This window comes from Morus notabilis, unplaced genomic scaffold, assembly GCF_000414095.1.
Source record: "Morus notabilis unplaced genomic scaffold, ASM41409v2 Scaffold102, whole genome shotgun sequence".
In the NCBI taxonomy this organism is placed as follows: domain Eukaryota; kingdom Viridiplantae; phylum Streptophyta; class Magnoliopsida; order Rosales; family Moraceae; genus Morus; species Morus notabilis.
Window position 1 is genome coordinate 561,479 of NW_010365014.1, and position 25,408 is coordinate 586,886.

Consider the following 25,408-nt stretch of genomic DNA (forward strand, 5'->3'; position numbering starts at 1 on the left):
CCTCATGTAAATCCAAAGTCCTTGCAACATTCTTCAAAGAGGGAAAATGTTAAAAAATATCATAAAAAATAACACCATTTTATTTATGTTTTAAAATTTAAATTTATTATGTATGCCACTAAAAAAATAGTGTAGTAGATTATTTTTCTTACTCTGATAAATTATCTTTCATATTATATAGATTATTTTTTATACTATAATAAGTTATTTTTCATATTCTATAAGTTATTTTCGTAGTCTACTAAATATTTATTTTTCACAACAAAAATCTACAACGGACTTTTTTTTTTTAATACAAATTATCTTTCTCTATCTCGCACGAAGATCTCGACCAGGTGATTCTTCGTGTTTGTTCACGACCAAAGCTGTCTACTTTCTATACGTTTTCTCACTCAATTTTCTAGGTAAAGTTGCAAAGAATCATGGGGAGTTGTAGATAGAAGTTTGCAGTGGTTAATCTCTCGTTTGTTGTCCACTTTCTTTTCATTTGCTCGCTCAATTTTCGTAGTAAAGTTGCATAAGTATAATCCAGGCGGCACTGCCGTGCCTGGATCTCTCTTCACCGTTTGAAGGCCGCCGTGGCAGATTTTGCCGTTCGAAGGTCAGATCCCGCCTCCATCAACGGTTGGTAGCCTCCCCACGACGATCCTCTTTCATCAATGGTCGATTCTCGCTATTGATGACGCTTTTTTTTATTATTATTATTTTTATCTCGGTATGTTTGTCAAAGAAAGAGAGAGAGAGGTAAGGACATGGAGAAATTTGGAAGAGAGAGAGTGAGACGGGTAGAGAGAGATCGAGAAAGAGACAAATAAGGAAAGAGACTTATTTAATTAATAAAAAGAAAATAAAAGACAATTATTTAGATGATATAAATAATAAATATGTAAAAACCGTGATAAATCATGCATTTTTCACTTAAAATAATGGCAAACCGTGTATTTTTTTCCTTAAAAAAATTATCGAACAAAAAAGCCCAAAATAGCTACTTAGCAAATGGAGATATTTATGCATTATAACATAAAAAAATAGGCGGGGATTGAGTTTTGACGGAGTTGGAAAAAACTATCGATTTTTCTGCCATGTGGCAAAATAAAGTAGGTGTTTTCAACTCCACTACATACCATGGCCCATGGAGTTGAGGAAGGAGATCCGAACCTCTTGCTCTTATTATTATTTTTTTTAAATCCAAATTTTTGTTAGTTTAGTGATTATGTAATTTTTGTAAGATTTCTCTAATTTTTTTGTTTGTTTGTAATATTTAAGTTTTTTGACAACGACTACAAAGACGGTTGTGATGCCGCCGGTACTCGCAATTATCGACCAGTATTGCAGCGAAATAGCGGACGGTATCACAACCATATACTAATAGCAAGGTGGATACCGACTATTATCAACTGGTAACTAGTCGGTATCACAGTGGACAATAATCAGCGTCTTAAGGATATATTTGGCAATTCAAAATGTAATAGAATAACATGGTATGACACTATTTGCAATTTCTTTTGAACATAAGTCAATCCAAGCTCTAGATCTGTGGTATTTTATAACTTTATAAGGAAAAAAAGATAAATATCTCTTAAAGTGTATAAATATAAATTTTTACCATTTACTCTTGATTAATACTCTTTTTAGTAAAATAATTAGGTTAGTGAAAGGATATTCGTTTAGTTTGCTGATTTGAGTTTTTAATTTAAATTTAAATGTAATTTTATATGAGAACTTTTTACTGTAATAAAAAAATTAAATATGACTATTTTTAAAATTTTTTTACTATAATAAAACTTAAATTTTAAATTTAAATTAGTGGCCATCACAATTTTCACTCTACTTTTTCTTGTAAAGTTTCCTAGCAAATTCTGTAATATTGATGGGCTTCTTAAATGGGCCAGAAGCCCAACTTCACTGCAAAGCCCGAGCACCCTCTCCCATAGCCCGTCTGCAGTAGCAATTGCAGCCAGGAAGAGATACCGTCCCCGTTTCCTTCCCAAACCCCTTAACCAGTGCAGAGAAGAGAAGAGCTTCCTTCAAAATCTTCTTCTCCCGACTGAAACCCTAGTTTCCCAGAAATCCCTCTCCCTCAATCCATGAAAATTCCTCCAATTCCTAACTGAGATATCTCTATAATCCATCTCAACCCTAATCTTCAATTCTAACCTCTGTAACAACTCTACTCTCTCTTTCTCTCTCTACAATGTCTCTCCTTCCCGTAGAGTGTGCGTTCGTTACAGAGGAGCCCCTCCGCGAATGGAGGAACGGAAACTCTAGCTTCAGGCTCGCCGGCCCCGTTCCCATGCTCCGCTTTCTCTACGAGCTCTGCTCCGTCATGGTTCGCTCGCAATTTCTCGAATTTCCTTCGAATTCGATAGTTTGTAGAATCAATATTGTGTTTGAATGATTTTTTCCTTCTTTTCTAGGGATTTGAGTTGATTCGTGTTCGTTTTTCATTGATAGGTTCGAGGAGAGTTGCCATTTCCGAAGTCTAAAGTGGCGTTGAATTCGGTTGTGTTCTCCGAAAGAGTTTCCGGCGGGGAGTTGGGTTCCGGTTTTGCAGATATCGTTACTCAAATGGCGCAAGATGTGAGCTTTCGTTATTTTCCGTCACTGTTTATTGTGCTTGTTGTTAATTCCTTTTGTCATTTTACAGTCAAGAGTTGTGTTTAGTTCGTTTTGTTGATGAAGAAGATTGAATTCAACATAAGTTTTTGGATTTTGGAGTTGTGCAGTTCATATCATGGTAGAAATGAATAGAAACGAGCAGAACTTATAGTAACTATGCGTAGAAGTAATGTAGCTTATTCAGGTTACTAAATGCTTTCTATAGATGAGGGACGATATAGATGTTGGCGATTTACTGGGAATTTAATATATATGTTTATCTATTTATTAAGATTAAGATTATTTAGGATTTATTTAAGTTTATTTTGTTATTATGTTGTGCTTATCTTATTATTAGGGTTTAGTAGGTTATAAATAGACCCGGTGATTTGTCGCCTTAGGCCAAGTGGTTGGGTGCGTGAGTCACCGGGGTTTGAATCCTGATGGTTTAATATCTTGTTAGTAAAGTGGGAGTCATAGGCCCCAAACCTTATTAAAAAAAAGACCTGGTGATTGTTTTCACTTGAGACATTGAAGTGTACTGTTGTATACATAGATTTCCTTGAAATTGTTTCTCTTCTTCCTAAATTCCTCTTAGCTTTTTCACTCTCTCTCTCTCTCTCTCTCCTACATCAATATATCAATAAATGAAGGAGTAAAATTAGATCAATAGGTTCTCACTTGAAATTGGTGTTTTGGTCGTGCTTTAGTCGGATGTTATAGGGTGAGTTTAGGATTGTAGTGCTTTTAAGAGAATCTCTACTTTTACTTAAAGTAAAAGTTAGAAGCAAAAATAGAATCTAAAAGCTACAAATTCCAACTTCTCCAAATAACTTAAAAAAGTGCATTGGTCTTTGTGCAAAGTGCTTTTCAACCTTTTAACCAAACACTATAGTTGCATAGGTTCTTGTGCAAAGTGCTTTTAGGAGTTGTAAAAGCAATCCCAAACACACTCATAGTCTAATCTAGAAGTGCGGTTTACTCTTTACTAGCTTCGTTTTCTTGTAGTAAAGTGCATATGCTGCAGGTTCACTCAATATGTTGCCCATAGTGTTTCCTTGCTGTTACAAGGAGAAAAGGTTGACACATTCTTGGTTTGCGGGCAAACAAGTTGAATTGCCATTGAAAACCAAAGAGGAAAAAGATAAACTGATAAAACAAGGTTTTGATCATAGAAAAATGGCTTTAGAGACCGTAAATTGGAGCACTTGCATTTTATTTTTTTATACTGTTTTTTGTTTTTTTAGTAGTATAGTCATCCACCCTGGGATGACTAACAAGTGTACCGAAAATAATAAAATATTCTTGTTGAACTTTTGAGAAGTTGTAAAACACCATGTAAGGTCTCTTATTATGCAGTTCACATGAAAAGACCAACTACAGCAAGTAAGATTTTATTGGTGTTCTCGTCTAAATTTCTTTATTGTTCCATATGTCCTTGATTATAAAGAAAGGTACAGAGTCTCCCTTGCTTGAATTTATGGCATATGCTGACTTCTTAGTCAGCATAAATTTGATATAATCTTTAGCTACTGTAGTATTTACTTCTGCTATTCATCCCATTCACTTAATTTGCAGCTTACAATGCCTGGAGAGTATCGTGCTCGTCTTTTAAAGTTGGTGAGTATGCATTTTAAATTTTTGAGAGTTCTATGACTTTTGGGGCTATCCATTAACCCTTTGACGTATTAGTTAAATTTTTTGATGTTGGTTGTTTTGATGAGAAGCTTTGAATTTCATGCTACCATGATTGAGTTTAATCTTTCTCCGCAATTCTGGATTGGGAACTGTAAAAATGTGTTCAGATGCTGTTTTGTGATAATTGAGTTTAATCTTTCTCGGCAATTCTGGATTGGGAACTATACAAATGTATGCAGCCGCTGTTTTCTGATGAAATTCTTCAATAAACTTTGTTTGCAGTTTGGGTAATGTATAGGCAATTGTTTGCTATTTTGCAAGAGCCTAATCCCAATCAAGTTAGCTTGACTATTACTCACTTTGCTCCACATGTGGTACCATGATGGCAAACTTTACTCATATGTGAGGCATGGAAAGGGACTTGCTTTGTCTTTCTCTTCAACTGAGCTGCTGCTTCTAAATCTCCTTCTTCTTCTTCTGATAATCAAGTCACTGTACACTGTGTTCTTGTAGAATTAGTGTAAACATGTTGCCCCATTCATTGACATATTTATCTTTATCCTTTTTCTTTTCTCAAACGTCCATCTTAATAGTTTTATCATTGGTAAATGTTAACATTACGGAGAACTCTGTCCTCATTGGACCTGGATTTTACTTTTCTTTTATTTTGTCACACTCTTGCTTTCTGTCTGTTGCATCTACTTATTATTTAGTCTTGTTCCTCCAATTCAGGCAAAATGGCTGGTGGAGTCTGGCTTGGTTCCGTTGAGGCTTCTGCAGGAGCGCTGTGAGGTGACTTCTGTTTTAATTTTTTCTATATGTATTTATATTTATATTGATGTGCTCTTGGCTGCTTTCTTGTTGCTGTTAAACTCTTCTCTTTTCCATATTGGAGAAAGCTAGTACTGAAAAATGTGGCACTTTATGATTATAGGAAGAGTTTCTGGCGGAGGCTGAAATGATAAAGATAAAGGCTCAAGAGTTAAAAAGTAAAGAGGTAAGATTACTAGTCTAGTATCTGTGTCGTGATATCATGCAGAACTTCGACCAAAAATGGAAGAATTGATTAGAAGACTGAACACGTGATTAGCGTAAGGAAGTTTACACGAATCATTCTTTTCTTTTTGGTTAGAAAATGAAGCAGTCTGTTTTTTCATGGCAAATGTAGAGCTACCATAGTATAAAATGCCTGACTTTTCACTTCAATAACGTATAAAAGTTAAAAATGATGAGTTAGACTAATCTCAACTCGATTTTCTGATATTTTGACGATTTGATGTTTGATGCAACCTGCATTTGATGGACGTGTACTGTTGCTTTCAGGTTAGAGTAAACACCCGTCTTCTTTATCAGCAAACTAAATTTAATCTTCTCAGAGAAGAGAGTGAAGGGTATGCGAAGTTGGTAAGCCCATAAATTTGAAATTTCTTTTTGGAAGTATGTTCATTATAGATTTACTTCAGTGATGTAAATCAGTATAGTGCATAGTTTTATACCTTGTTTCCCTTCATGTTTGTTTTATTGCACTATGGTGGGATTTATCTTGTCTTTGCACTTCCAATAGAATATTTAGGGCTTTTTAATGGTTGGAGCACGTGATTGGTTTTGGAATATTTTCAATTTCTTGTATTTCACCTTTTTCCCCTTTTTGGCATAGGTTACCCTTCTTTGTGGAAACACGGAATCTCCATCGTGCAGCGTATCAGGAGCAACAATTGGCATAATTAAGGTTTTTACTCTGACTTATTTTATTCAGCGTACTCTGTCTTCATGTATATGTTTTCCTGACTAGAATGATCACTGCAGTCATTAATTGGACATTTTGACCTGGATCCAAATCGTGTCTTTGACATTGTAAGTTCTCGTTTCATTTATTATTTTGTTGCTTTACTATTTTCTGTTTTGGTTGTGTTTCAAACGAATCTAGTGAGTGCTTTCTGAATTATGCTTTGTTTTCTTTAACTAGGTATTAGAATGTTTTGAGCTTCAGCCAGACAATAAAATCTTTTTGGAGCTAATTCCAATATTTCCCAAGGTAAAGGATCTACTTCTCGTCCAGGTTTTATGTACTACTTGGTTGATTTTTACTGAGAGACTCGGTGTTTATGCTCACTCATGACTTAATTGTGTTTTGCAGTCTCATGCTGCACAAATTCTTGGTTTTAAGTTCCAATATTATCAGCGTCTGGAAGTAAACTGTCCTGTACCATTTGGATTATATAAGCTTACAGCCTTGCTGGTGCAGAAAGGTTTTATAGATCTCGACTCCATGTGAGTTATTTATTATGCTTTTGGTTGGGATTATTGTCTCTCTTTCAGTTCCAACTTCCAAGTTTCACTATTTGTTTCATTTATAATTGCAATTTTGTTGAGGTTGGTTTCTCTAATATGTTACGGTGCTATTTTCTTATAATAGAGAGGATTATTTTGTACGCTTCATTTTCCAGATATCCCGGCACATTACTTATTGCTTGAGATTTTTTTTTAATTGATGATTGGTCCAATATGCGATTTGAATCTCCAAGCTTCGACAAGAATTATTTGTTAGGAACCTAGCTCCGAAAATCAGCCAAACACCAATATCACACTCACACACACCAGAAACAGCAAGAAAGTGAGAATAATCGGGGGGAATTTTATTAATCTAATCAGCCAAGAACACCAAATTACACTGAAATGTAAAGGATAGAACGGAGAATTCGAGATACTCCGGGAACTCCTAATTTGGTGGTATTCGAGAGACCACCGCTCTCCCTAATCTTGGTTTCCCAAAACTCTCAAAATCACAACATACCTCTAGTGAGCTACTAAGCCATTTATTTATACTAATTCATACTAACTATACCAGCCCACTAACCAAACAAGTTCCCAAGTCATTAACGGATCCTAACATTATTGCATGATGTTCGTTACTAGAAGTGTAATAAGAATTTATTCCATTTCCATATCTGCTGGTATTTCTTCTTGGTAAAACATGAGGTTCCTTTTTCTTGTTACAGATATGCACATTTACTTCCGAAGGATGATGAGGCATTTGAGCATTATAATGCATTATCTTCTAAGCGACTTGATGAGGTATTTACGATGAAAGGATCAAAGCGCCATCTTGTTTTTTTTGCATATGATCTCGTAATGAATTTTGCTGGTGTGGTAACTTCTCTGGATGGTTTTTAGTTGGAGACTTGAGTCTTGTACTGCTCCACAAAATAGTTTATTTGTTTTAGGATTGTTAGTGCTCCTAGTTGAACGCTACAGGTGTCTTTCCCCCCATTTTTTATAATCTTAATTAATTTTCGATTTTGTGATTTTTTAATCACTGTTTCCATTTGTTTATTTTTGCTGCTTATTCGACAAATGATTTGGAGTCATCTTATTACCTTAAGGTTAATTGTAGTGACAATGAAACTTTTAAACTTGGGCTTTTCTGTCCACTCTGACAGGCTAGAAAGATTGGGAAAATAAATCTTGCTGCTACGGGGAAAGATCTAATGGATGATGAGAAACAAGGACAAGGAGATGTGACCATAGATCTTTTCACTGCTTTAGACATGGAAACTGAGGCGGTGGCTGAACGGTCTGAAGAGCTTGCGAATAATCAAATTTTGGGCTTGCTCACTGGCTTCCTTTCTGTGGATGACTGGTAGGTTCTGTTGTTTGAATATTTACTTTCAGATTATTGTCAGTTGTTATCTTCACGTGGTTGTTTATTTATTTATTTATTTTATTCTGGTCATTGAAGTATGGGCATTCTATTGTTTTGGGATGGCTTTAATGACAGAATGTCACTGGCACTGGCGCAGAGTCAACAGCTGTATTTTGTTTGATATTGTTCTATGATTTTTTCTTTAAATTATTATTTTATTCTTGCTGAAAGTATTGTTCTATCATGTATTAAGTTTGAATTATCGTTTTGAGCAAAATAACTTCCACAAACTTGATTTATCGTGGCTGGGAATTTGTTCCTTCTGACCTGTTATTGATCTTTCTTCTCTGCCTCCCCCCATTCTCTTTTTCATTTTTGTCTTTATTTTATGTAATGAAATCTCAATGTGAGTTGCATTTTTTTCCTCTTTCTTTCTTTCTTTTTTCTTTTTTTTTTTTCTGTGGCGATAAATCATGATTTTTGGCATTTTGTTTATAATTCTATATGGGTTTCTCCTACTTCCCTTGCATGAGAAATCCTGGTGGGGATTGCCTTTGTGAAATGATGTATATTCCTCTCATTTTAGTACATTGCAGTTTATATTATCCTTTGTTCCTGTTTTTGTGATTAATAAAGGTTCTTTTCTTATAAAAAAAAAAATATTGCAACTGCTGCCTGCAATATTACAAAAAGTTGTTTACCATCAGATGGAATGAGAAAATGAAATACAAAACCAAACCTTTATCCATTGTTCATTGAAGGATGGACCCTCTTTTTCTGTTTTTCATTCATATACATGTTAGGATGTTGGGTTTATTTATGATCTTTGTGTATATTACCATGAATTTGTCGTGCCTTTCTAGTTATTATCATTATATCTAATCTATAACATGCTGTCTGTTGAACTTTTTGTTTCCAGGTACCATGCAAATTTGCTTTTTGATTGTCTCTCACCTCTAAATCCAGTGGAGCATTTACAAATCTGTAACAGCTTGTTTAGGTAAATCAAAGGCATGATCCTTTTTTTTCCATTTGTTTTTTGCACAATAAAAAAGGTTTCCAAATTTAGTTGAGTAAGATTTTGCCTTACCCTGTTATCTGGCCATCGTATTTGTGAGTATGTCAAAAGCATCGACTTCACTTTCAAAATTTATATGGTGCTTCTTTTCAGGCTCATTGAAAAATTAATCTCTTCAATATATAACACTATTCATCAAGCCCATCTCCAAAAATCTGGTTCTTCTGGAGCCAGTGTTGATGCAATGGATACAGAAACTTCCTCAGCCAATGGATCTTTTATAGATCTCCCTAAAGAGCTTTTTCAGATGCTTTCTTCTGCTGGACCTTATCTTTACCGTGATACTTTATTGTTGCAGAAGGTGCAATCTCTTGTTTCTTATATTCTGCATTGTGTTTTTTCTTTGGTAGTCTTCCTCGTAAACACAGGTGGTTTTGTCATTACTTTTGTTACTGTAGGTGTGTCGAGTGTTGAGAGGGTACTACTTGTCGGCACTTGAGCTTGTAGGTGGCAGTCAGGCAGTTCTGAACTCTGAGTCAGTTAGTGGCATAAATCGAGATCCTCGCCTGCATCTAAAGGAAGCAAGGTCAAGGTTAGAGGATGCCTTGGGAGCATGTTTACTCCCTTCTTTACAATTGTTGCCTGCAAACCCTGCAGTTGGACAGGAAATCTGGGAAGTCATGAGTCTTCTTCCGTATGAGGTGTGCTTTACATCAGCGAGATTTTATTCTTTCCTTTGATAATTTATTTCGCATGGTAGACACGCCTGCTAGATGAATCGTTTTTGCTTAGGTGCGATATCGCTTGTATGGTGAATGGGAAAAAGAAGATGAGAGGATGCCCATGCTTCTTGCTGCAAGGCAAACAGCCAAGGTTTGATAATAGCTATTATCGTCATTGTGTTTAGAGTATGAGAGAACAAAATGTCAATTTCTCTCTCAATTTTTTGTTGTTGGAATATTTTATGCCCTAATTAGCATTATTATCTTGATTACTATCTTTCAAATAGTTGGACACTAGAAGGATTTTGAAACGGCTTGCCAAAGAAAACTTAAAGCAGCTTGGTCGGATGGTTGCAAAATTAGCTCATGCTAATCCAATGACTGTACTTCGGACCATTGTTCACCAGGTGTCATTTTATTATAGGCAAATGTTTGATATTTGGCGCTTATATTTATTATTTATTCTAATTGCTGTTTAAAAAACTTTTGGCAGATTGAGGCATACAGAGATATGATAACTCCTGTTGTAGATGCATTTAAGTATCTTACCCAGGTGTGTATTTTTCTTCTGCATCATTCCGAAGCATTTGCCATGGCTGTTCTAATCTCTATTGGCTGTTATTAATATTGTTCTCAATCTTTTGAATTTTGATAAGAGACATAAATACATTTATTTTTAAAAAGGAAACGAACAGATATAGTTTAAAAAAGGACTAGGAGTCCTCAAGTATAAGAGAAAACTTGGTAAATACGAAATATCCTCCAACTTAAAGCAACGAAGAGATAGGGATATTTATTTTATTTTATAGAAGTATTATGCGCATCCTGAAGCCAAATTCTCTTTCTACCTAATAGACGCTCAATGTCTTGCATAGTATGTTATGTGGCATTCATGGTTGACCTTAACTACATGCTTTTCTGTCCAGCTTGAGTACGATATATTGGAATATGTTGTGATTGAACGTTTGGCACAAGGGGGACGTGATAAGCTCAAAGATGATGGCCTTAATCTGTCAGACTGGCTTCAATCCTTGGCTTCATTTTGGGGTCACCTGTATGTGTGTTTTTTTTTTTGTTGTTGCTAAAACACCTGTATGTGTTTGATTATTGCTTCTAATGTTTTACTCATCTCTATCATGTTATGCTACGTCTTTTAAGTTTGTCTTTTAGCCTTTTACTTCTTCAACATCATGTTATAATATACTCTTAATGAATTTAAGTCGTTTCTTATGGTAGGAGATTAGTGTGTGTGTGTATATATATTTGATATATAGATTAGTATAGATATTGCCTGCCAGTGCATGAGCCTAAGTTGTAGGGATTTCTTTTTCTTTTTGTTTTTATTTTGTTTTTGTTTTTGTTTATTTTTTCTTTTTAAAGTTTATTGGAGAAAAATGATTAGGCCTCATAGCCCTATGTGTATATATTTGTCTGTTCTTTCTCCCTGATTATTAGTTGGTTTTTCCTCCTAGTGTTGTGTGAAAATATCAGTCATATATGATACTTAAGCCCGCGTATAAATCTAGATATGTCTTGGGATTCTTCACTTCAGTTTCCGGGTTGCAGATAGAGCCAGCATGGTTTGGGTTTTGAAGAATTTTTCGTGGCTCTGTTTTGCACCATCAGATCAATTTTTACAACTTGGCTTGCCAGTTGCAGGCATTTAAAATACTGAAAGGCTCGTATTGGGGAAATTTTATGCCAGTTGCCCAGAGTGTTTGAGTGCTTAGAATGAAATCAATCAGAGCAGTCAGGAGGAAGGCAGTACTAAGATTTGATGAGTTTTCATTCTCTGTTTTCAAGTCCCATAGGAGATTTAGAAGGGTGACAAAGGCACTTTTCTTTTGCTTTGTTCCGGGATTCATGGGATGAAAGTTGGTCTTGTAGGATCAAAGATATCTCAAGGAAAATGACTTCTATTGTATGGAGATTGGTGCTTTATCCTTCTCGATCAAATATTTGCAAAGGAATTAAGTTGAATGTGAATAATGTGGAGGATACAAGATTAAGTTTTTCAGTGGACTTTTGCATATGGAATCGTAGAATAAGAAAAGTGTTGTGGATTCTTGTTAATATTTTGGACAAGGGATTGGAACGTGTGTCTACAAAGTAAACCTTCATAACAAAGGAGCTATGCAACTTGATACTTATGTAAAGCTGAATTCTATAGATTTATAAATTGGTGTTCCTGTCTTATTCTGTTCCTGCTGTGAAAAGCCTAGCATTAAGTGGGTTCTGAAGATAGAAGGGACTTTTCCCGTGCATTCAAGATTATGTGTGACGGTCATTCTAGTTGGTGTGTTTTCTGGTAGCAATTCTTCTTTAGTTCTTCCTCAACTTGTGCTGTTGATAAATCGTGGACATCTGTATTGGTTCAGTCCATTTATTCATAGATTGGTCTGTAGAAGATGGAGGACTCCCTAATTGTAACTGAATGGTGTATACTTCAACAAAAGAAGGGTCCTCAACTAACATAATTTTTTACTTGATTCTATCGCTGTTTGAGAAATCTGAGATCAAAGTTATGTTAGCTGAGGATATCATGGGTTCTTCTTGATTGTACAATCCATGAGTGTTTGATGTAGTTTGTCTTTATAATAAAGATTTCTATGGATACCCTCGTTCTTAATTAGCTGAGACACAGAAGGTCATTGCAGTGGAACTCTTAGGCCATAGCCTAAGGGAGGGCACGATCAGAAGTTTGTGGCTGCCTTGCTTTTATGAGCTTCATCTCTGGCTGTTCTCAAGGTTTCTGGGGATTTTCATCTTGTATGGGAGGTTTTTCTCCTTCAGATAATAGAGCTTGATTGTACTGCTAGATTACATTTTACGTTTCCAATCGATGATAGGTAGTCATGTTTTTGTACTTATGTAGGGTGATTATCTTCATTTCGAAAATCTGTAAAATCATTACGAACTTTTTAGGTCGTAGGCTGATGTTATTATGTGGCTGTTCAGAAATAAATTTAACATTTTTGTTTGCATTTTATCATTCAGAGTTGTTTCTTTTAATGCTTTTACAAGGAATCTGGGAAGTCTTCTTTGTTTATTTACTTTTAATTTATGGATAACTATCTCTAGATGCTTTCAACACTACAGACTATTGGAGCTAAAGTTTCTGTTTGATCTTCTATCGGGTATTTTTGGCCTGTTTAAATTGTACACAACATGTGGCAGTATATGTTGACCAAATCGTTACGATATTTGTTCTGTCCCATAATGTGCTGGTTGGTCTGAGTGGATTTTGCATTTCATGTCCCTTTCTGTTTATGACCATGCATGTCCACATGTGGTATTTAGCACATCTATGAAGTAGTCCTTTTAAAAAAAAAAAAAAATTATGTTCATCACCATTCCCTTAATTATTTTTTCCTAATTTGGGCGTATAACTTTGTAGATGCCTAAATGGAATATTTTTGTTGTTAACTTTGGGCTGAGCTTGGAAATCTGGCTTTCTAGTTCATCATAGATTTTGAGTTTGAATTTTTATGAGGGTTTAAAAGGATGTGTGAGTAAAGTATGAGATCAAGTGAAATTCTGGGCTGCAGTTTTGCATGAAGATAGTGATTCTAGCCACCTGCAGTTTTCTGATTTGGTTAGGGAATGACAATTGTTATTGTCGCTTATTCATCGCTTATGATTTCTCTCTCTATTTCTTTTTCTGTTTATTTTTTTATTCAGGTGGCATCCTGTCCTCCTTGCCTTGTACTTCAGTACTCTGTTTGCTTGTTTTAATGAAGTACTGTTTCTTTTTCTTCTTCTTCTTCTTCTTCTTCTTCTTCTTCTTCTTCTTCTTCTTCTTCTTCTTCTTTTTTTTTTTTTCTGTTAAGCTCTCAATATTCTTTGACGACTGCTCATTCCAAGTCTTATGTATCTTTTCTTTTAAATCTGACAACCTTGGGTAGTTAATCCGATTTTATTATGTTGGGAAAAAATTTTGTGCATAGTGATTATTGAATTATTTATAATGTCTTGAATGTTGATTGCTGTACTTATTGTGGCATTGGCTTAGGAGGAGTTTTGTTTTTTCTTCCGTCTTTTTTTTTGTATTTTTTATTTTGGAGTTTAGATTTCTAATCTAGTGGTTAATTGTGTGGATATATGCTATGAAATGTATATTGTCATCTTATGTATCCTGTGCATTGAATAACATAGTATACATACTTTTAGCTTTGGGCGCACAGCCTCTAATATTTAATTGCTTCAGGTGTAAGAAATACCCATCAATGGAACTGAGGGGCCTTTTCCAATATCTTGTGAATCAGTTGAAAAAGGGGATAGGGATTGAACTTGTTCTTCTGCAGGTAATTTTCTGATTCAGAGGTCATTCCACTTTCTGTGATATGGCAACTGTTAATGGAGTTTGCTTATTCTATATCAGGAGCTTATTCAACAAATGGCAAATGTCCAGTACACGGAGCAACTAACTGAAGAACAGCTAGATGCTATGGCCGGGAGCGAGACTCTGCGGTATCAGGCAACCTCTTTTGGCGTGTTGCGAAATAACAAGGTCTTGATTTTTTTTTGGGGGTCATTTTGTCGATAATTAAGCACGTGTAGTTAGTATGCTTTCCAAGGAGAAAATAACATTTTCGTTATTCAGATTCTATTTGTTTGTAAATATGGTTAAAGCTACATGCCAACAAAACCCAAAAGAAAACGGAGAAAGCATACAAAATCTTTATTGGGCCTGTATCATGCAAACCATGTCCACGTTTGATAACATGAGCAACAGGGTTACGTTTCATTAGACTGATTTAGAGTATTGCAGAATGTGTACTGATCATCTCGTGAAGGTTTTTAAATTGTGAGACCACCTATTTTTAGATTTTCTTTTTTTTTTTAGCTTTTTCTTTCTTTGTAATATTGTTGTGTGCTCCTTAAAACTTTTTGAGTTCAAAAAAGACCTTTTAGTTTCCTAGTAATGTATTAGTGGTGTTTAAAGCCTTGATAATTTTATTATCTTTGATATGGTGGGTGTGAAGATATTAATTTATTATGTTGTTTTGTTACCAGGCATTGGTCAAGTCTACAAACAGACTACGGGACTCATTACTTCCAAAGGATGAACCCAAGCCGGCAATCCCACTGTTGTTACTTATTGCTCAGCATCGTTCTTTGTAAGTTGTCTAACTTCATTTACAAATGAGCGATTGAAGTAGCTATCTGACATTGTCTGGTCAACCACTTGCCCCCTTTTGGCCAGAATCCAAAACTGCAAACTGCTGGTTGCTTTTTTCTCCAAGTTCATAAATACAATCTTATTTCAATTGTTATTTCTTTTGATAATTTGAGATTAAAAATGAGGCATGCTGGGGAAAGGATTATGGTGGTTCCCTTTGGAAGAACATTCCTTGTGGGCAACAGTTAATCAAGAGTAAGTACGGACTACATCTGAATGGTTGAGATTCAAATTTAGGAACTAGAAGCTTCTATAGAAATACGTGGAAGTTTATATCTCAAGGGATAAATACTTCTCTTAAGAAAATTGAATGGGGAGTGGGGTCAGGAAATAGATTTCGTTTTTGTAAGGATGTGGTGTGGTGAACAATATTTCACTATTGCTTATACTCACTTGTTTAGATTATCTGATTATCCTTCTGCATCTAATGCTCATATTCGTCTCACAGAACAAATTTGGTCACCTTGAATTTTGGCATTGGTGAAATCTCAATTATAGGGAAGTGGAGGAGTTGAGTTCTCTCCCTCGGATTTTTTGGACTCCTTTTCTTCCTGATACTAGGATTTAGTCTAGTGATTTCTTTGGATTTTCTTGAAATCATTCTTTTCTTCCCTGATACTAGGTTCTGGTCTAGTGATTCCTCGAGATTTTCTTGAAATCAATCTTTTCTTCCTAGTGATTCCTCAGTTGGTTTTTCCTCCATTCTGGTGTGTTTTGTGTAGGATTGTGTTACAAACCCAACGAGTAGAACTCACCCTTGCAAAGCCGGCTTGCAAAGGGAGGGGACCCAAGTGCTGAGGAACTATTATATTTCTTTCATGTGGGACTTTCCTGTAATTAACATTCCATCACGCTCCGCAAACGCTGTCCACAGCGGCCCGTCTTCCCAGCTAGGTGACTTTGCGGATCCACCTTCTATTGGGCAGTAGCCCTTCCCAAGTTGCCCCATTGCAGGTGACAGTTAGAGAACCATAGCCAATACTACGTGTGATCCCATACACATGATAGTCTGTAACCATCCACCACCCATAGGCCTAAATCAGTGGCGTTCTACATTATCCAAAAGGACCCAGCGGTAGGCCTTTTCTCTTTGGCGGCTTCTCTTGACTATCAGTATTCAATGCTTTGACGGATTCAACGGTGCATCTTAATCCAGCGTATAACACAATTATTTTGACTTGACCGCGACATGGTGGACTAGCTATGATACCAATTGTTACAAACCCCATCGAGTAGAACTCACCCTTGCAAAACCGACTTATAAATCCATTATCCATCTTATATTTCTTCCATGTGGAACTTTTGGCATCTAACAGATTGTGGGGGGAACAATAGATCACCTATTCTTGCACCATAAGGCAGCTGGAAAGATGTGGAATAGGTTGTTGAATGAAGCTGGTTTCCAGCGGGCATTCCCTGCTCAGTGTAAACCAGTAACCTTGGAGTCTAAGGCAGTGTTTGGTGGTAATAAGGTGGCCAGAGTACTATGGAAATGTATGGTAATAAGGTGGCCAGAGTACTATTGAAGATAAGGACTCGGATTTGACATACTTTTTTGTGAAGGCAAAGTTTTCAGCTTTTCTGTGGGCCTCAACGGATAAAGCATTCAAAGATTTTCCCTTTTACCTGATTGTACTTAGTTGGAGAGCTGTGATCGGTCACTAGATTTGTCTCAATTTTTTTATTATTCTTGGGGGAAGTGTTATTTGCTGTTTTTTTTTTCCCCCCCTGCTCTCTCTCTCTCTCTCCGTTTTTTTATGTTTTATGATTTTATCTCTAGAGGATATCTTATCCTTTTCCGTGTATTTTAGCCATTTCAATATAAGGAAGTTTCCTTATGAAAAAAGGGACGTGCATACTTATTTTTATTATTTTCTGCAGGGTTGTAATAAATGCAGATGCACCTTACATTAAGATGGTTAGTGAGCAATTTGATCGTGTTCATGGAACGCTTCTTCAGTATGTGGAGTTCCTTTGCAGTTCTGTGACACCAGCATCAGCTTATGCTCAGTTGATTCCCTCACTTGATGATCTTGTCCATCAATACCACCTTGATCACGAGGTCTTTCTGCTATCTCAATGCTTGAGTTCAATTATTTGTTGATATTCTTCCTACTTAACTTGATACTTAATCTGCTCGTTTGGCTCCATTTCTGGTACTGTTCAATACATGCATATATTATGCTAGGAAATTTTTTTTTGTTCCTTTGTCATGCAGTTTCTGAAATATTTTTTTAAAATGCTTTTGTTTATTCGTTGTTGCTACTGCTGCTGCTGCAATTTTACAGTGAGTTAAATATATTTATTAGCTGAATATCCTTTTAATAGTATAATTCTGCGTGTTTGCATAGGTTGCTTTCTTAATTTATCGCCCTGTAATGAGACTGTTCAAGATCCCGGGGAGTTCTGATCTCTTATGGCCTTTAGACAGCAATGATTCATCCAGTGTTGCAACTGCAAATTCAGATTCTGAAACTGCTGAGCACTCTGATGATGTGGTTTTGGACCTTGGCTCTCCTCGAGGGCCCATAGCGTAATGCTTTTAATCTCTGTTTATCCATTTAATCTAATGCATTGGAAACAGAAGTTTGCGCGAGTTTATTTATTTATTTTGTGTGTATTTGACTCATTTTTCAACGTGTGTGGTTAAGCTATATTTATGTGCAACTATCATTTCCTTTTACGTATCCTTGTTCTTGCTTGCATTACCTGACACAAAATTATGCACTGTTCAATTCATTGATATCTTATGATTTCTATTCCGAGTACGCAGTGTAAAAGGATGTCAGAGTTTTGCTTTCTATTTTAATGTGCATGTCATTCTCTGCAGGTGGTCTGATCTTCTGAATACAGTTAAAACCATGTTGCCATCAAAAGCTTGGAATAGCCTTTCCCCTGGCCTCTATACTACTTTCTGGGGGCTCACTCTTTATGATCTTTATGTTCCTAGAAATCGGTATGAAACAGAAATCTCCAAGCAGCATGCTGCTCTCAAAGCTCTGGAAGAGCTTTCTGATAACTCAAGTTCAGCTATTACGAAAAGGAAGAAAGACAAGGAAAGAATTCAAGAATCTCTTGATCGCCTAACTAATGAGCTCCGCAAGCACGAGGAAAATGTTGCCTCTGTCCGTAAGAGACTATCTCGGGAAAAGGACAAATGGTTGACTTCCTGCCCTGATACTTTAAAGATCAACATGGAGTTCCTTCAGCGTTGTATTTTCCCCCGCTGTACTTTCAGTATGCCAGATGCTGTCTATTGTGCTGTATTTGTACACACTCTCCATTCACTTGGAACACCATTTTTCAACACAGTCAACCACATTGATATTCTTATATGCAAGTTCTTGCAACCTATGATATGCTGCTGCACTGAATATGAAGCCGGTAGACTTGGAAGGTTCTTGTACGAGACATTGAAGCTTGCTTACTATTGGAAGGTGTGCTGATATAACTTTTTGACATATGAAACCATATCCCGTAAACATTTGAGGCTACAACATTCTTATATTGACTAAATGCTTTGTTTACAGAGTGACGAATCAATTTATGAGCGTGAATGTGGAAACATGCCAGGCTTTGCTGTATATTATAGATTACCAAATAGCCCACGGGTTACGTATGGCCAGTTCATCAAGGTGGAGTTCATGGAAAGTCTAACTCATTTACATTGTTTACTTGGCCTATGGGTTAATCATCTAGTAGTTTAACGTGTTCTCTCAGTATTTCTCAAGGGGCTTTAGCACTTTAATGTGATCTTCCACTGATTAAATTTTGTTTGGGCCTTTTGATGGCCTGTATGACTTGGAGTCTTTTCAGATGTGAAAATCCCACTCAGTATTACTGCCACGAGGCGCTGCAGTAAATATCTACTACAAAGACCATGATACAATAACATTGATTAGAACAATATGTTTTTAGGCTAAAATATCTCTTTCTTTATCCAGTGGACCTTGTTAGGTTAACAAGTCTGATAGATATCTCGTCACTTAAACAATGGGCATATACTTATTTGTATGTACATAAAGAAAAAAGCAAGATTTCGTGTTGGATGCTTTGATGCTAAGATCCATTTGCTTATACTCCGTTTTAGTGTGATATTTTTGTATAAATTCTGTTATAAACTTAATGTCTATTGTAGCTTTATGCTTTATGGGTTCCTTCTTGGAATGACGCCCAATCCATTCTCTTATCTTTATCTAACGTGGCCAGTGGTTTCATTTGTGTAATGTTATTTTTACTTCTATTTACTTTTATATGAAGATGAGCCAAGTTTTGATTGAATACCCCGCCACAAACTAAATTCTGTGTAATGTTATTGCATCATCAAATTGATTCATGGTTTCCCTTCCAATTCATATGATGGCTCCTGCTTGTAATGACGACATCTAATCCATTCTGTTTTCTTTATCTAATGTGATTGTTTGGTTTCATTGGTATTAGGTACACTGGAAATGGAGTCAGAGAATTACACGCTTGTTGATTCAGTGCCTGGAATCAACTGAGTATATGGAAATTCGAAATGCCCTCATAATGCTGACAAGAATTTCAAGTGTTTTCCCAGTTACTAGAAAGAGTGGAATCAACCTTGAAAAACGGGTAAGAATTTTTTGAATGACCATCCTTTATTTGGGTTCTATTTGTGATGGTATTACATTCCGTTGCTATGTCCCATGCAGGTCAGTAAGATCAAAGGTGACGAGAGAGAAGATCTCAAGGTGTTGGCGACAGGTGTTGCTGCCGCTTTAGCTGCTAGAAAGGTGTGTTGTAATATTCATTGCATGCTTAGCTTCTAAAAATGAAGCACTCTTAATATTAATTACTGTTATTAGTATTTTGACTTTTGTCTTCCACAGCCTTCATGGGTCACAGATGAAGAATTCGGCATGGGCCTCCTTGAATTGAAGCCACCATCTCTTGCTCCAAAATCTTCAGTTGGTAATGTAGTAGGCATACAAAGTGGTTCTGCTATTAATGTTTCTCAAAATGATTTTGCTGGGGTTAAAACTAGTGTTTCAGATTCTTCTTATTCAGTCAAAGATCAGATGCTAAAAGCAAGACCTACTGATGTGAGAACGGAAAGAGCAGAAAGTGTTTCTAATTCAAAATCTGATTCAGGAAATGTAAAGCTGAAAGGTGGGTCATTACCAAATGGGTCAGATGTTCAGCCATCCGTGCCTTCAGCTGCTTTAACATCTGGAACATCAAGATCAACCGAAAATCAGAAACAACTGGATGATTCCATGAATAGACCGTCAGATGAAAATATCACAAAAGTGGCCCTGAAAAACACTTCGGAACCTGAGGTAGTATTTGATGATTTATTTATTTATTTATTTTAAGTTGGACTTGCTGAATTCTCGAGTTTTTTGACATGCTTGTATTGCTTGCATTATGTTTCATAAGCTGGCTTGAGGAAAGCCCGCTCTTTTTTCCCCCATGATATGAATCCAATTTGTTGTATATTTATGCATATGAAGAATTTCCCTGGTCTGCTTCCACTTGCCATTATCTTACTAATTATAGTTTCTTGATACTTGTTAATTTTTCTGTCTCTGTGTTTATTTATTATGTGCTGCGCTTGGGTTTCATGTCAGTTTGACGAAAGAACATGTTCTTTTTTTATGGTGAAAAAGTATAGACTTTTGACGAGTTCTTATTGTTTAAACCTGCACCATGCCACCTAACCTTCTCTTGCTAAATTGTTCGCTGAACTCTGCTTCTTGAAAATGTTTTAATCTGTTACTGTAGTTTTTAAACCTCTCCTTTTGCATCTCCTTTTTTTTTTTTTTTTTTTTGTTGTTTCTCAGAAATTTGGCTTTTTTCTGTTCACAGCTGAGAGCTCAAACAAAGCGATCCGTGGCTGCTGGATCACTTACTAAGCCACCAAAACAAGATGTTGCAAAAGATGATAATAGAACTGGAAAATCTGTTGGCAGATCTTCCGGTTCTTCAATCAGTGACAGAGATACATCTCATTCATCTGAAGGAAGGCTGAGCGGGGCTGCGAATGTTTCATCTGTAGTATCAGCAAATGGAAACACAGTCTTGAAAAGCTCAGCTCCATCCACGAGAACATCAGATATGCATGGGAGTGACTCAAAGCTAGAGAATGCAGCCGCCAAGTCTTCTGACTCTAGGGTTTCTGCGCTAAAGGAAGATGGGGTAGAAGTTCTGGATGCCCCAAGGCACTCTTCTTCGCGAGCTGTGCATTCTCCTAGACAGGAACACGCTTCTACTTCAAAATTGAATGATAAGCCGCAAAAGAGAACCAGTCCTGCTGAATAGAATAAGTAAAAGACGGAAAGGGGACACCGAAGTGAGAGATTTTGAAGGTGAATTTCGATCCTCTGAGCGAGAGAGGTCTGTTGATGCTCGGTTCGGTGATCTTGACAAAACTGGTGCTGATGAACAAAATATTCATAGGGCTGCTGATAAGCTAGTGGATCGGTCGAAAGATAAGGCCAGTGAAAGACATGATAAGGATCATAGGGAAAAAGAGCGAGCTGATAAGTCCCGTGGAGATGAATTACCAGAGAAAACGAGAGACAGGTCGATGGAAAGATATGGTAGGGAGCGTTCAGTTGAGAGGGGTCAAGATAGGAGTAGTGATAGGAATTTTGATAGAATTCCTGAGAAAGGCAAGGACGATAGAAGTAAAGTACGATACAATGATACAGCTGTAGAAAAATCTCATGTTGATGATCGATTATACGCACAAAACTTGCCGCCACCACCGCCCTTACCTCCTCATGTGATTCCCCAATCTGTTAATTCTAGTAGAAGAGATGAAGATGTTGATAGAAGGTTTGGAACTACAAGACACTCGCAAAGGCTTTCTCCAAGACATGAAGAAAAGGAGCGGCGGCGATCTGAGGAATCCTTAGTTGCCCAAGATGAGACAAAACGTAGAAGAGAGGATGATTTTCGAGATAGAAAAAGGGAAGATCGAGAAGGTTTGTCAATAAAGGTATGTAACAGTATACACGTGATTGATTTTCATTTTATTAGTTCGATTGTGTGGCAAAGTGAAACTTTCGCTTGCTGTTTGTAGGTGGAGGAGAGGGAAAGGGAAAGGGAGAGAGAGAGGGAAAGGGAAAGGGAAAAGGCAAACATTTTGAAAGAGGAAATGGATGCAAGTGGAGCTTCTAAGAGGAGGAAACTTAAGAGGGACCATTTGCCCTCAGTAGAAGCTGGTGAGTATTCCCCAGTTGCCCCTCCACCTCCCCTTACTATTAATATGTCACAGTCGTATGATGGAAGAGATAGGGGAGACCGCAAGGGGGCCATGATCCAGCGCACTGGTTATGTGGAGGAACCAAGTCTGCGGGTTCATGGTAAAGAAATCGCCAGCAAGATGACTCGGCGTGACATTGACCCGTATCCTTAAAAAATCAATTCCATAGCATCGCTTATTTCTTTATAGCTAGCCATAATGAAAATAATATAATTGCATACCATAGATTGCATCATCAGGATGTTCTTTTATGAAAATCCAAGTCCTGATTCTGTTTGATTTGTTTTGGTTGTCTTGGTGAAAAAAGCAACTTGACCTTATCCCTAGCTTGAGGGGAAAAGTAATTGTTTTCTAACCACTGAGGAAAGCATCTGAGTTGGTCAAAATACTGTTTACTACTGCTGTGTACATTGTAGCCGCCCCATCCATGTATAGTGTTTTGATGTAGTTTGATATGTCACGTGCAAAAGCATATTGTCGAAACTGGGTTAACATCATTTAACATTTGGCATCCATGTCTGACGTATCACTCCAATTTTCCTCACAGCTTGTTCGATTGTTATTCTCCTTAACCATGTCTTATAGGATGCATGACCGTGAGTGGGATGATGAGAAGAGGCAAAGAGCTGAGCTGAAGCGGAGGCATCGGAAGTAATGAAATCGAAAAACTTGATCATCACTTTGATTTTATTCGGCGTAAGCAATGATTTATACATCTTTGTACTTGATGTAGTTCCCGTCCTCATGTTGTAACAGATTTTCTATTGTAAGAAATTTTGGGTTCCTCCTCAAAGTTCATTTATTGGGTAGTTAGTGGCTAGAACCCCAATGTACAGTATTGTAAGTTTTGCACTAGTTATTACTATTTATTTACTCTAATTTGTTCACTATTTTATATGGCCGGCCTTGTACAGGAAATGTCGAGTTAACTATTCTTTTGAAGGTTTGAAATAGTTCAAACCACTTTTCATCGCATTGTTCTATGTTGCTTTGATATCAATTGATCAGGGGGTTTTACAATTTACGCTCATTTTACATACTTTTCTTAGAAATATGCCTTTGAGCAAGGCTATAAGAAAGGAAGTGAAATCATTCTTGGCAGTTGGCATTTTGGCACAAAGTCCATATTGTTTTTCGTTTCTTGGAAAGCTTCTTTGATTGTAAAATGGTGAATATCTTTAAGAGACTAAAAAATTCAAGCTTTTTTTTTTTTTTGGTATTTCTTTCATATGAAGCTGATCTTTCGGGTGTGCTAAATACTGTTTTAGTAGGGAAAAAAAGAGAGGCTTTTTTGCCTAGGACTCCTTTTAACTTTTCACGATTGGTAATTTAGAGGGTGTTTGTTTCACAATGCGAGTTTTTAACTCGAGTTGTGTTTGTGAGAGAAAAATACTGTAGTAAAAAAGTAGAATTTGAATTTTGGGAGAAAGAGGAAAATATGTCAAGACTTGAGATAAATTAAAATTAATAGGCCAATAGTTTACATAAGTTAATAAATAGGTTAAATTACCGTTTTTGTCCGTAACTTGTTTGGTTATGAACCATAATTTGACAAGTTATTGTCCATAATTCATGGTTTTTGTCCGTAACTTGCCTAACTATGAACCATAACTTGACAAGTTTGTCCATAACTTATCTGGTTATGAACCATAACTTGACAAGTTATGGCCTATTAATTTCTATAACTAAAAACTGGCCTATATACTTTCTTAAGCTTTTCATATTGGCATATTTTCTACTATTTTCGTTGAATTTTTGTGAGAGAAAATACTGTAGCAATAAAACTTGAGGATTTTTTTACTTTTAAAAAAATTTAAAGACTAATTCTGGCGTTTTTTCTTTCTATGTCAATATTGTTGACGGTGAAAATTCGTCAATTGTATTAATTTGAGTTTAGAAGTGATTAATGTGATTTTGATGGTTTAATTATATTTTGGGATGATTTTTAAAGATAATTAAGCAGAAAGAACATTATGATTTATAGCGGTTCACTCTTTTATTTAAGAGTTATGTCCACTATAAGGAAAAATCTTTACTATCTTCTGAGAATACCAGTTGCAAAATGAGAGCCCCTCTGGGCTTGCCATTTTCTCTCATATATATTTGCTCTATCCTTTCTCAACTTCTCTCATTTTCATCATTACATTATATCACTTTGTATCCATATTTTTGGATGTAATCCTTGGTGGATGGGATTTCTGCCGGTCAACAGTGGTTTTTCACTAACTCCACTACCAACTTTGCTTGCTTACAAGTCACGTAAGATATCTTGCCGGTGTAGTTTTTCTTCGGGCTGCGTGCAATCAGCTTTTCAGACGCTTAACAAGCCATCTCCGCCTACATCTATATGGAGTGGTTGATCTCTGTACAGTTGACTTCTCACTTATCTTGACTCCGCTATATGGTCGACGTCTCGCTTATCTAGACTCTTCTGTACGGTCGATCTTTTGCTTATCTTGCTGTCGGATACTTGATGCTGGCATGACCATTAATCCTTCAACTATGCCACGTGGCACTCATCTAGTGCATGACGTGGGGTGCGAAATTTTACCCTAAAACAAATATTTTGATTGATTTTAAGGTTTATTGAAGATTTGAAAACATTGGGACAACTATTTTTGGAATATTTTTTCCCCCTTTGTGGGTATTTCAGGAACAAAGTTTTGATATATATGTTAAAGAAAAAGAAAAAAAAAACAAACTACAATTGTCACGTGGGAGGTTGAAAAACTTCTTGGAAGAAGTGGGTGCGTGAAGAAAGAGTAAAATGTGTTAGTAGGGAGTTTGGTGAAAAAATAAAGTGGGAAATCTACAAAACAGGGGGGGTGTAATCCTTCAGAAATTAAAGCAGGCAATCATATTTAAATATTGTGAAAAAGTGCCAATCAAAATAAAAGTAGAGGATTAAAAAAAATGATTGACTAATTAAAAAAATAAATACAGAAAAAAGTAGTGGGTTTGCTTCAAACATCTATATATAGGCATGGGAGGGCATACCATTAGGAACCCACGTAGCAAACTTTGTGCAAAGAAAGTGAATGTATTGGAAGTAGTGAGAGAAGTGTGAGGTAGTGTGTGTAGAGAGAATTGTCGAAAGAAAAAAAAAAAGAGGTAGAAAAATTTGTCCATGAAATTGTCTACACGTTTTTTTCTCTCAAGCCTTCTTCTGTACCGAAGTACCATCTCAACACAAGAAGTTCATTTGCCATTGTTGGTCAGATTCATGTTTAAGACATACAGGCTGCAAACTTTTAAACCTAGTCAAGAAAAATTATGAGGTTGCAAGTTTTAAAACCTCTAAAAAAATCAAAATAGAGTTACAAATTTTAGAACTCTACAAAATTATGGGGTTGTAAAATTTAGAACCTCCAAA

At 36.3% G+C, this 25,408-nt stretch overlaps 1 protein-coding gene across 1 annotated transcript; it reads left to right on the forward strand.

Annotated features, from left to right (window-relative positions):
* The first annotated feature begins 1,978 nt into the window (after nucleotides 1-1,978).
* On the forward strand, nucleotides 1,979-23,004 carry LOC112093379 (THO complex subunit 2). Its single transcript, XM_024171656.1, is given in 33 exon segments — nucleotides 1,979-2,329; nucleotides 2,455-2,580; nucleotides 4,177-4,218; nucleotides 4,969-5,028; nucleotides 5,171-5,233; nucleotides 5,560-5,640; nucleotides 5,894-5,965; nucleotides 6,043-6,090; nucleotides 6,203-6,271; nucleotides 6,374-6,507; nucleotides 7,236-7,311; nucleotides 7,677-7,876; nucleotides 8,799-8,879; nucleotides 9,051-9,258; nucleotides 9,356-9,598; nucleotides 9,690-9,770; nucleotides 9,907-10,026; nucleotides 10,113-10,172; nucleotides 10,546-10,673; nucleotides 13,827-13,923; nucleotides 14,001-14,129; nucleotides 14,636-14,739; nucleotides 16,683-16,863; nucleotides 17,153-17,334; nucleotides 17,632-18,238; nucleotides 18,332-18,436; nucleotides 19,242-19,397; nucleotides 19,478-19,558; nucleotides 19,655-20,104; nucleotides 20,634-21,082; nucleotides 21,084-21,768; nucleotides 21,853-22,178; nucleotides 22,621-23,004. Coding segments are annotated over 33 exon segments (5,649 nt in total). The 5' UTR covers nucleotides 1,979-2,194; the 3' UTR covers nucleotides 22,691-23,004.
* The last annotated feature ends 2,404 nt before the right edge of the window (nucleotides 23,005-25,408 follow it).